The 13,056-nt window shown below is 46.1% G+C and overlaps 1 protein-coding gene across 1 annotated transcript in view; it reads right to left on the bottom strand.

The window, feature by feature from the left end:
- LOC117521254 (receptor-type tyrosine-protein phosphatase delta-like) overlaps nucleotides 1–13,056 on the bottom strand; it is a 188,489-nt gene that overhangs the window by 156,267 nt on the left and 19,166 nt on the right. The window contains 2 exon segments of the mRNA XM_034182585.1: nucleotides 7,250–7,462; nucleotides 9,618–9,707. Of these exon segments, the coding sequence (XP_034038476.1) occupies nucleotides 7,250–7,462; nucleotides 9,618–9,707 (303 nt within the window).

Below are 13,056 nucleotides of genomic sequence, written 5' to 3'. Positions count from 1 at the left end.
GGGTGACAGCTGTCACGCATCACCTGCAACAGCTGTTACCAATCAGCAGGGGTACATCAGCAGGACGACGTCTCCACCTCTTTGCCGAGATATCGTTCTACCTGGAAGGTAATATTCTCAGCTGACTGCTTGACAGTAACCTTTTGTGACTTTTGTGAGTGATAACAGACCTTTTTTCCAACGAGAGGTGGAGGTAGCTTTCCTGCCGTGTGGATTACTGGGTGCAAACGTGCCCACCTTTAATTGTGTTTTTGTTCCTCGCCAGCAGTACCAGGTCCGACACGCGGAGGCAGTGGCAGCCTGGGAGTTCGGGACTTGGCGGCTCCAGTATTCCCGGGGTCTGGTGGCGGAGGAAATCGTGTGGTTCCGGTTCTGCTTTGGACAGGTGTCTCCTATCTTCGAGCCTGCCCACATGACACCTTTGTGGATTGATTCTGATCTATTGTTGTAATCTGTTGTATTTGTTGTGCACATTCACAACAGTAAAGTGTTGTTATTTGACCTACTCCATTGTCCGTTCCTTTGCGCTCCCTGTTGTGGGTCCGTGTACCGACACTTTCCCAACACTCTGTCTGGGTTTTTGATTAATTAATAAGCTGGAATGGAAGATTGCTGCTAATCCCCCGCCTCGGCCCGTGCTACGAGCGTTCTGGCAGTTAGTGTGACTCGGGGGTGTTGACTCATTTAAACTAACATAATCATCCTGCTGTAACCAGGTTTCTGTAAGGCAGAATAAATCAATATGTTGATCCATTATTATATCATTTACTAACAGGGACTTAGAAGAGAGAGACCTAATGTTTAATAGACCACATTTAACTGTTTTAGTCTGTGGTGCAGTTGAAGGTGCTATATATTTTTTCTTTTTGAATTTTTATGCTTAATAGATTTTTGCTGGTTATTGGTGGTCTGGGAGCAGGCACCGTCTCTACGGGGATGGGGTAATGAGGGGATGGCAGTTGGAGAGAAGCTGCAGAGAGGTGTGTAAGACTACAACTCTGTTTCCTGGTCCCAACCCTGGATAGTCATGGTTTGGAGGATTTAAGAAAATTGGCCAGATTTCTAGAAATGAGAGCTGCTCCATCCAAAGTGGGATGGATGCCGTCTCTCCTAACAAGACCAGGTTTTCCCCAGAAGCTTTGCCAATTATCTATGAAGCCCACCACATTTTTTGGACACCACTCAGACAGCCAGCAATTCAAGGAGAACATGCGGCTAAACATGTCACTCCCGGTCCGATTGGGGAGGGGCCCAGAGAAAACTACAGAGTCCGACGTTGTTTTTGCAAAGTTACACACCGAGTCAATGTTAATTTTAGTGACCTCCGATTGGCGTAACCGGGTGTCATTACTGCCGACGTGAATTAAAATCTTACCAAATTTACGCTTAGCCTTAGCCAGCAGTTTCAAATTTCCTTCAATGTCGCCTGCTCTGGCCCCCGGAAGACAATTGACTATGGTTGCTGGTGTCGCTAACTTCACATTTCTCAAAACAGTCACCAATAACCAGAGTTTGATCCTCGGCGGGTGTGTTGTCGAGTGGGGAAAAACAGTTAGAAATGTGAACGGGTTGGCGGTGTACACAGGGCTTCTGTTTAGGGCTACGCTTCCTCCTCACAGTCACCCAGTCGGCCTGCTTTCCCGGCTGTTCAGGATCTGCCAGAGGGAAACTAACGGCGGCTAAGCTACCTTGGTCCGCACCGACTACAGGGGCCTGGCTAGCTGTAGAATTTTCCACAGTGCGGAGCCGAGTCTCCAATTCACCCAGCCTGGCCTCCAAAGCTACGAATAAGCTACATTTATTACAAGTACCATTACTGCTAAAGGAGGCCGAGGAATAACTAAACATTTCACACCCAGAGCAGAAAAGTGCAGGAGAGACAGGAGAAGCCACCATGCTAAATTGGCTAAGAGCTAGTAGCTGCGCTAAGCTAGCGGATTCCTAAAAACACACAAAGTGAATAATGTGTAAATAATTTAGAGGTGATTCAGCAGAGAGAGTGCTTTAGTTAAGGCACATGAAGATTACACTGTGAAACAAATCATTATCTAGTTAACTAGATCAATCTAACTGCGCAGATAAAACAGCTAACAGATACAGCAAAACACCGCTGTGCTCCGGAACAGGAAGTGATACAATACCGCAGTGAGAGCCAACCTCAACTCTCGTCAATAGTTTTATATCCGCTTTGAGGACAACTTTGGATGCTGTAGCTCCTCTGAAAAAGAGAACCTTAAATCAGAAGTGCCTGACTCCGTGGTATAACTCACAAACTCGCAGCTTAAAGCAGATAACCCGTAAGTTGGACAGGAAATGGCGTCTCACTAATTTAGAAGATCTTCACTTAGCCTGGAAAAAGAGTCTGTTGCTCTATAAAAAAGCCCTCCGTAAAGCTAGGACATCTTACTACTCATCACTAATTGAAGAAAATAAGAACAACCCCAGGTTTCTTTCAGCACTGTAGCCAGGCTGACAAAGAGTCAGAGCTCTATTGAGCCGAGTATTCCTTTAACTTTAACTAGTAATGACTTCATGACTTTCTTTGCTAATAAAATTTTAACTATTAGAGAAAAAATTACTCATAACCATCCCAAAGACATATCGTTCTCTTTGGCTGCTTTCAGTGATGCCGGTATTTGGTTAGACTCTTTCTCTCCGATTGTTCTGTCTGAGTTATTTTCATTAGTTACTTCCTCCAAACCATCAACATGTCTATTAGACCCCATTCCTACCAGGCTGCTCAAGGAAGCCCTACCATTAATTAATGCTTCAGTCTTAAATATGATCAATCTATCTTTATTAGTTGGCTATGTACCACAGGCTTTTAAGGTGGCAGTAATTAAACCATTACTTAAAAAGCCATCACTTGACCCAGCTATCGTAGCTAATTATAGGCCAATCTCCACCTTCCCTTTCTCTCAAAAATTCTTGAAAGGGGTAGTTGTAAAACAGCTAACTGATCATCTGCAGAGGAATGGTCTATTTGAAGAGTTTCAGTCAGGGTTTAGAATTCATCATAGTACAGAAACAGCATTAGTGAAGGTTACAAATGATCTTCTTATGGCCTCAGACAGTGACTAATTTCTGTGCTTGTTCTGTTAGACCTCAGTGCTGCTTTTGATACTGTTGACCATAAAATTTTATTACAGAGATTAGAGCATGCTATAGGTTAGGGGTGGCAACCTGTTCCAGAAAGAGCCAAGAGGGTGCAGGTTTGTTTGCAGCCACTGACTCCACAGGTGATTTCACTGATTAACTGATTCCATCTGCTCAAAGTGATATTAATCAATAAAATCACCTGGTGGAGTCAGTGGCTGCAAAGAAAACCCTGCACCCTCTTGGCTCTTTCTGGAACAGGTTGCCCACACCTGCTATAGGTATAAAGGCACTGCGCTGCAGTGGTTTGAATCATATTTATCTAATAGATTACAATTTGTTCATGTAAATGGGGAATCTTCTTCACAGACTAAGGTTAATTATGGAGTTCCACAGGTTCTGTGCTAGGACCAATTTATTCACTTTATACATGCTTCCCTTAGGCAGTATTATTAGACAGCATTGCTTAAATTTCATGTTACGCAGATGATACCCAGCTTTAACTATCCATGAAGCCAGAGGACACACACCATTTAGCTAAACTGCAGGATTGTCTTACAGACATAAAGACATGGATGACCTCTAATTTCCTGCTTTTAAACTCAGATAAAACTGAAGTTATTGTACTTGGCCACACAAATCTTAGAACATGGTGTCTAACCAGATCCTTACTTGGATGGCATTACCCTGACCTCTAGTAATACTGTGAGAAATCTTGGAGTCATTTTGATCAAGATATGTCATTCAATGCGCATATTAAACAATATGTAGGACTGCTTTTTGCATTTGCGCAATATCTCTAAAATTAGAAAGGTCTTGTCTCAGAGTGAGCTGAAAAACTAATTCATGCATTTATTCCTCTAGGCTGGACTATTGTAATTCATTATTATCAGGTTGTCCTAAAAGTTCCCTGAAAAGCCTTCAGTTAATTCAACATGCTGCAGCTAGAGTACTGACAGGGACTAGAAGGAGAGAGCATATTTCACCGATATTGGCTTCTCTTCATTGGCTTCCTGTTAATTCTAGAATAGAATTTAAAATTCTTCTTCTTACTTATAAGGTTTTGAATAATCAGGTCCCATCTTATCTTAGGGACCTCATAGTACCATATCACCCCAATAGAGCGCTTGCTCTCAGACTGCAGGCTTACTTGTAGTTCCTAGGGTTTTTAAGAGTAGAATGGGAGGCAGAGCCTTCAGCTTTCAAGCTCCTCTCCTGTGTAACCAGCTCCCAATTCGGATCAGGGAGACAGACACCCTCTCTACTTTTAAGACTAGGCTTAAAACGTTCCTTTTTGCTAAAGCTTATAGTTAGGGCTGAATCAGGTGACCCTGAACCATCCTTTAGTTATGCTGCTATAGACTTAGACTGCTGGGGGGTTCCCATGATGCACTGAGTGTTTCTTTCTCTTTTTGCTCTGTATGCACCACTCTGCATTTAATCATTAGTGATTGATATCTGCTCCCCTCCACAGCATGTCTTTTTCCTGATTCTCTCCCTCAGCCCCAACCAGTCCCAGCAGAAGACTGCCCCTCCCTGAGCCTGGTTCTGCTGGAGGTTTCTTCCTGTTAAAAGGGAGTTTTTCCTTCCCACTGTCGCCAAGTGCTTGCTCACAGGGGGTCGTTTTGACCGTTAGGGTTTTTCCGTAATTATTGTATGGCTTTGCCTTGCAATATAAAGCGCCTTGGGGCAACTGTTTGTTGTGATTTTGTTGTGGCTGGGGTGCCTGGCTGGCTTTTGTTTCTGTCCTCTGTTTTCTGTCTTTTGTTTTTCCTTCCAGGTGGCATGCATTCAGAACTGAGTGGCTGTGTGGCTGAGTTATTAGGACCTCACCCTGATCACCTGAGGCTGGTCATGTGCAGCTCGTCAGGACTCACAGCTGTGGTGCATCTATATGGATTGGGGCATGGTTGCATTTAAGTCTGGAGTACACAGTGTGTATTTGCCAGAGACTCGACCTTGTGACCAGACGGGTGAGATTGACGTCTAGAGAACCATCTCATCATCATAGATGCAGAGACCATACCAGGTTTGATGCCATGGTCTGTGAAAGAGGAGGGGGTGAGGTCTCACGCTCGTCAGCACACTTCCTGAGGTACGTTAGGTTTTGTGACTAACATGACAGGCATTTACAGTCAGTAAATGTGGTGTCCCTCACACCTTATTATATTGAGCTGTTATGTTAGTCGTTTAATCAGCTTCCACTGCAGTGGAGAATGGAACTGGGTGTTCCATGCCTGCAGGGTGGGAAGCTGATTGGTGATTAAGCCAGGAAGTGTTTGCTGTTTATGTACACCTTTGAGTGGTCTCTCTGTGTGTGGACTCACATGATGGTTTCTTCCTTCACAGACTCGGTTGGTCGCGGCCACCTGGGGGGTGTCGGCGGGGTCCTTGGGTCCGAACTGTTCTGGCTCCGGACCGTTTGTGCTGCTGGGAGCGCACCGTTCTTCCACCTCGCCAGACCGCGCACTTATTTGTTATTTAGCACTCACTGTTATGTCATTAAATTCTGTTATCCTTTGAACCGTGCTCTGCTTATTCTATACTGGGTCCTAATGTCAAACGCTGGTCGGTTCTCCGCCCGCGTCCGACACATAACAGATTTGGCACTATATAAATAAAATTGATTTGATTTGATTTGATTTATTCTGAAATTCTTTTTCCTGTATTCGTTTAACCCTCTGGGTTCTGAAGGCATTTTTTGGACAGTTCACTTGCCTGGCATAAATGTTTTATTATTGCTGTTAACAGCTCTCCCTGCATCCCACAATCAAGTTTTATGTCTCTTTTCTTTCAGGACAACCTCTGCTTTCATAATATATATGCTTTTGTTGTGTTTTATAAGTGTAATAAAGGTTTTACAATCAAAAATAAGGAAGGAAAAAGTAAAGCGGAAAATAATTTTCCACACATTTATTCAAAACACACAGCAACTATAATAAACAACTGTTTTGACACTTTCTAAAGGTAATTTGAGGTCTTTGTGTGAAAGACTGTACAACAAAAAGGTTCAACAATAAACACAAATGCACATTTTGAACAATATATACAAATGCTCTATGCGTTTTTTTGTCTTCATGGTAAAAGCAACAGAGTTATCCAGTAACATTCACATGCAACTAGTGGAGCAATCCTTATAGTTACACACTCTTTGTTTGAGCACGTGAGATTGTCATCAGAGGCTCTCCGTCTGCTCCGTCTGCTTTCAGTGATCGTTGTGCGCAGTGGTGCAGGGCGCATTTGGAGCCCAATAGTAGTACTCATTGGAGCACCCAGGGGGCATTCAAACGGGCCAACTGTAAACATATCACTCCTGAAAATGATCTTTGGCTTTTCACGTGAGGTGAATCTGCCCCCTACGACCTGATTGGAAAACATGTGACGGTGAACCCAATTCCGATTGGACACTCACATTGCGCACGTCATCACCACAGCTTCTATGAGGGTACAAAGATGGCCCATGGCTGGCTCAACAGTCTGCGGAAGTTTAACTTTTCAGCAAAAAAAAAAGTAAGTTTCTATCTCATATCATTAAAAAGTTATTTATAATTAGTAAAGCTGGTCTTAGCCGTCGTATACGACGGATCGGCCCCAGAGGGTTAACTGTTAATTGTTCCGTGTCCTTTTTAGCTGTTTTTTTTGTTGTTGTTGTTTTTTGTGCAAAACTGAATAAATCCCCTGAAGATTTGGAACATACACAAGGAGTAAGTGATCTTTCACCTCTGCTGAGGACACATGTATGGATGCTCATCACTCACACTGAACAAAGAGGATGGAACCTGTGGAGAATTTCTGACTTCACTGACACTAAATTGCCTCAGTACCACTGCTGCCATCCCCAGTGAGGCTGGATTTTCAGCTTTAGCTGCCACCAAATCACACTCAGCGACAGACTGGATGTTAGAAACACACCGCTGGTGTCAGACGCACACATAACACAGAACACCACATTATCTTGTTAACCACGCTTCACACTGATGGTGGATTTTCCTTTATCTGAGGATCCTATGTTACTGTATGCTTGTGTTTTACATTAATATGGGATTATTAGCTGTGCAATCGCCCCCACCACTAATCGAAATTATTTGAATTGTTGTTTCAATGTATATCTGATGTTGTTTACATTTTGAACACTGTGCACTGTGACAACCACCTCGATACGCTGGGAGTTGACCTTCTTGCCCTTCTTGTTCCAGTAGACGACAGGCTTGGGATTGCCGACAGCCTGGCACACAAATGATGCCACGCCCCCTGACACTCCGATCTGGTCCGTGGGAATCTTGGTGAACTTGGGAGGACCTGATGGACAGAGAAAAAAACAGACACACACAAATAAAGAAAAGTCCAATATAGAAAGACTAGCATGACAATGGGCACATCGACATCACAGATGCCTTCCTGAGCACGACCCATTTCACCACCATCACTGCCCGGCCTGAGCGACTTGTGCTCTAACATGTGCTTGCTTCCTGGGTATCATCTGGAGGACACGCTGAAGGACTTCCTGTGGGTCATAAATAAAAGATGGGGTCGAGCTTCAGAGGAAAGTGTCTCTCTCTTCTCTCTTTCTGTCTCTCGCATAGACGCGCATTTGTTTTAGACCAATGTTATTTGTACAAATAATTAAATCTTATATATCAGAATGCATGTGCATCCTGAAATTTATACCGATCTGATATTTTGTTGATCCTCTGTATAGTTCAGTGCTATAATATGACACTCGCTTTATTTGCAAATAAGTGCAAATATGTCTCTCATAAGAAATTGTAGAGGATTGTCATTGTCTACTTCTCAATACTCTACAAGGATGATGTATGGCCAGCAAGACACAGATGTCAGTATGATCAGTTAGTGCTGTTACTAGATAGTGATCAAGCTAAAATCCACATTGTCCTTTGACTTACCTGTTAGACAGATGACTAAGAATGCATATTTTCCACCTGTGGAATATTGTGAAGGTTCATCTTATTTCTCCATAGTTAATGCAGAGATGTTAGATTAGATTAGACAGAATTGTATTAATCCCTTGGGAAGACTCCCTCAAGGAAATTGAGGTTTCCAGCAGTATTGTATAGCAGCACACACGGTTAGAAGTGCACAGAGCATCAAAAGTAAAAGTAAAAAACAATTTGTAAAATGTAAATATAAATATTCAAATATAAATACCAGACATTCTGATTACTACTGGTTTACTGGCTACTATTGTTCCTCTCCTTCCCATCCCCTGTCTTCCTGTTACTCTTCCTCCCACCGAGTGAGGAGTTGTACAGTCTGATGGCCTGAGGGACAAAGGAGTTTTTCAGTCTGTTGGTCCTGCACACTTGGGAAGCAGCAGTCTGTGGCTGAAGAGGCTCCTCTGGTTGCTGATGACGGTGTGCAGACGGTGACTGACAACGTCCATAATGTCCAGCAGTTTGTCCAGTGTTATCTTCTCCGCCACGATCACCAGAGAGTCCAGCTTCATGCCAACCACAGAGCCAGCTCACCTGATTACTGGATGTGTCCTTCCTTGGATGTGCTGCCCCCTCAGCACACCACAGTGTAAAAGAGGACGCTGACTACTACAGACTGGTAGAACATCCACAAGCTTTCTGCAGATGTTAAACCACCGTAGCCTCCTCAGAAAACTACAGCCTGCTCTGTCCCTTTCTGTACAGTTGGTTTCTTGTGGGTTGTCCAGTCCAGTTTAGTTATCTCCAGTTATGGATAATATCTTAACAGCAGGTGCATGAGTGGCACAGAGTGGTGTGGGGTGTGTCCAAATTTTTAGTTATTATTGAGATGGTCGATAAACAGCACCAAACCCAAACCCTGGGTTGCAAGGAGGTTGGATTTATCATGTTCATCAGGCCAAACATACGTCAAATACTGAGAGTGGCACCTGTCATTCCCTTTAAATCTGAGTCTGCTGTATGGATAACCCCCTGTGTTATTGAGAAAGCAGATGCAAGTGAAAGACTTTCTGGTGAAATAATGCTATTAGCGTCAGCGTGTCACAGCACACCAGTGGACGGTGGACACCAAAGATCCCCGAAGTGACGCAGTAAGTTGTAATTGTGTATTTTTTTTCACTTTTTGGGTATTTTGTCATTTTATTGTGACGGCATATAATACTGGGTGTTTTTCTCTTTATACCTGGGTGGAAAATAGGGCGCCCCAGGTTCATGCTTTGTTTCCTCTAAAAATGATTACTATAATATGATTTTTCTGGCACATACTAGCATTAGAGTCTTCAGCTGGTTTGGAATGCTGCTACAAGTGGTCTAACCAAGACCAAGAATATTTGAACACATTAACACACTTTTTACCTCACTTCATTGGGTTCCTGTTTCAGTGCAGCAGATTTAAAGATTCTGCTGTTAACATTCTGAATGGTAAAACCCCCTCTTACCGCACGTGGTAGAGCTTATAAAGACTTATGTACCTTCCTGTGCCTTCATTCTAAGAATGCCAAGATTAGTTTGTGTTACAATGATATAAAAGACATCAGCAGGTCATAGAACTTGCTCGTACCATGGTACCTGATACTTCTCGTGGAATAGTCTGCCCACTGAAATAGGACAGTCCAATTCTGCTGAGCCGTTAAGGGCCCCGGTCCACGGCACACCGCGCTGGATGAACGAAGGAAAATGTCATAAAGTCACAAATCGTCGAGAAAAGGTAGACGAATTATCCCTGCATTTTTCCCATCCCACAGCACCTGCAGGTGCGGGATCGGTTGTCTTGAAAACAATGTGGTGTTCAATGCAAGGCCAGCCACAAACGGCTGGAAATGGGCGGAAAATAGTTACAGTAGTTGATATACTGTTCTTGCTGGCTATTGGTTCTGTATGAAGACGTTTTTTGTCCCAAACATGGACGAGTCATCAGCAATACAAGGATCTTACATGCAGCTTGTCTGTTGTGTGGGCCGCTGAAGAGGAGGTACTGCTGGCCCACTACCACCAGATGGCGCCCTGCTTGGAGTGCGGGCTTCAAGCACGAGAGGGCGTCGGAGCTGCTGGGAGTGACAGCTGTCACTTATCAGCACCAGCTGTCACTCGTTCAACTCATCACCATATAAGCGGAATTGCAACTCCACATCCTCGCCGAGAAATCAGCTACCGTTCCAGGTAATCGTTCTCTGCTGTAAATTTCCGAGTGATTAAAACGTTATTCTGTGTGCAGCCGTTATCCTGTGGACTCAGTCTGTAACTGGATTGGCGGACAGTGTGACTTGCGACGTCTTCGCCTCACACTCCTTCCAGGGAGAGTGACTGACAGGAGCTGCATGGGTGATTCTGTGTCTGGAGGTGGAGGTTCTCCCTCCCGGAGGAACTAAGCTTTACACGATTGCTGGGTGTGTATTCACACACCCACCATTAACTGTTTGTTTTCTGCCAGCAGTACCGGGTTGACTGCTGAAGACAGTGGCCACCTGGGGTGCAGGGCTTGGCGGCTCCGGTGTTCTTCAGATCCGTTGGTGGTGGAAGCTGTGTGGGATCCGGCTCTTCTCTCGCCAGATGTCTTCTATCTTCGAGCCTGCCCACACGTCACCTTGTGTATAATTGACAATCCACATTATTGTTTTGTCTGTATTTCGTTGTGCGATTCACAACATTAAATTGTTACTTTTGGCTTATCCATTGTCCGTTCATTAACGCCCCTTGTTGTGGGTCCGTGTCACGACACCTTCCCAACAGGATTTCTCGGCCAGCGTCATGGATCCCGAGGGGCGTCAACCATCGCTTGAACAGCCAATGGAAGAGCGAGGTGAACAGGCGTCAGCAGGAGGCATGTTAGGTGAGCTACAGCATATCTTAACCGCTTTCACTGCTCGGTTGGACTTAGTCACCGAGCGGAATGTAATTCTCAATCGGAGGATGGAGGCTCTCACCGCCCGGGTGGAAGCGCAGGCTCAGTGCGCTGCTGCAGCACCTCCCCCTGCTGACCGGAGGCCTGAAACAGACATTCCGCTGGTCGTTCAACGAACCCCCCCCACCGTCCCCTGAAGCATACATAAGCCCTCCGGAGCCGTACGGAGGCTGTGTCGAGACGTGCGCGGACTTCTTAATGCAGTGCTCGCTCATTTTCACAGCGTCCCGTCATGTACGCGTCAGATGCTAGCCGGGTGGCTTACGTTATAAATTTGCTTCGAGGAGAGGCACGCGCCTGGGTTACAGCGCTCTGGGAGCAGAATTCACGGCTCCTAACGTCATACGCTGGGTTTGTGAGGGAGTTCAGACAAGTGTTCGACGCCCTCATAGAGGCGAGACCGCTTCAAGTGTGCTGCTGTCGATAAGACAGGGGTGCCAGAGCGCAGCTAAGTATGCAGTCGACTTCCGCATCGCGGCAGCGCGAGCCGGCTGGAATGCTGTTGCGCTCCGCGCCGCCTTTGTAAACGGACTGTCTCTGGTACTTAAGGAGCACCTGGTGGCGAAGGACGAGCCACGGGATTTAGACGGGCTTATCGACCTGGTTATACGGTTGGACAACCGATTAACAGAACACCGACGGGAGCGAGACGAAGGGCGTGGTCAGGCACAAGCCGTCCCTCTTCCTCCCGGGTCCGAAAGGGAGCCGTCTTCCCCACGCTCCACAGCCAGGGCACTCCACGTGACGACAGCTCCCCTGCTGCCGTTGCTATGGAGACGAGCAGGGCCAAAAGGCGATCAGATCAGAGACAGAGGAGGCTGGTCCGTGGGGAGTGTTTTCTCTGCAGCTCAACTGAGCACAGCAGAGAAACTTCCCCAAACGGTCAAAACAGCAGCACCCGTCCTTAGAGACTGGGCTAAGGGTGGGTCACAATACCCACATGGGGAAACCCCGTAAATCTGCACGAATCCCAGTCACGATCCTAAGTGAGGATTTAACCCTTCACGCCCCAGCACTAGTAGACACGGGGTCGGAAGGGAATCTGCTGGACAGCAGATGGGCAAAGGAAGTAGGGCTCCCTCTGGTGGCTCTGCCTTCACCTTTGAAGGTACGGGCACTAGATGGCACCCTTCTTCCATTAATCACACACCAGACACAGCCCGTGACATTGGTTGTGTCGGGAATCACAGGGAGGAGATCGTTTTATGTAACACCTTCTACCTCCTGAGTGATTTTAGGGTTTCCATGGATGATGAAGCACAATCCACGGATTGATTGGCCTTCTGGGGTTGTGGCGCAGTGGAGCGAAACCTGCCACCGGGAATGTTTAGGATCCTTGGTTCCACCCGGTGTGACAGCTAATGAGGAGGTCAAAGTCCCCCCCAATCTGACGGCGGAGCCGGAGGAGTACCATGATCTTGCTGACGTCTTCAGCAAAGATCTGGCACTCACTCTTCCCCGCACCGACCGTACGATTGCGCTATCGATTTGATCCCGGGCGCTGAGTACCCGTCCAGCAGGCTGTACAACCTCTCACATCCGGAACGAGAATCAATGGAGACCTACATCCGGGACTCCTTAGCTGTCGGGTTGATCCGGAACTCCACCTCCCCGATGGGTGCAGGTTTCTTTTTTGTGGGTAAGAAGGATGGCGGACTCCGTCCATGCATCGATTACAGAGGGCTGAATGAGATTACGGTTCATAATCGATACCCATTACCTCTGTTGGATTCGGTGTTCACGCCCCTGCATGGAGCCCAAGTATTCACCAAACTCGATCTTAGGAATGCGTACCACCTGGTTCGGATCCGGAAGGGAGATGAGTGGAAGACGGCATTTAACACCCCTTAGGTCACTTTGAGTACTGGTTATGCCGTTCGGCCTCACTAACGCCCCGCGACGTTCCAAGCATTGGTTAATGACGTCTTGCGGGACTTCCTGCACCGCTTTGTCTTCGTATATCTAGACGATATACTCATCTTTCTCCGGACCCTGAGACTCATGTCCAGCATGTACGTCAGGTCCTGCAGCGGTTATTGGAGAACCGGCTGTTTGTGAAGGGCGAGAAGTGCGAGTTCCACCGTACTTCTTTGTCCTTCCTGGGCT

Source organism: Thalassophryne amazonica, chromosome 12, assembly GCF_902500255.1.
Source record: "Thalassophryne amazonica chromosome 12, fThaAma1.1, whole genome shotgun sequence".
Lineage (NCBI taxonomy): Eukaryota > Metazoa > Chordata > Actinopteri > Batrachoidiformes > Batrachoididae > Thalassophryne > Thalassophryne amazonica.
This window is presented reverse-complemented; position numbering and strand designations above follow the sequence as displayed.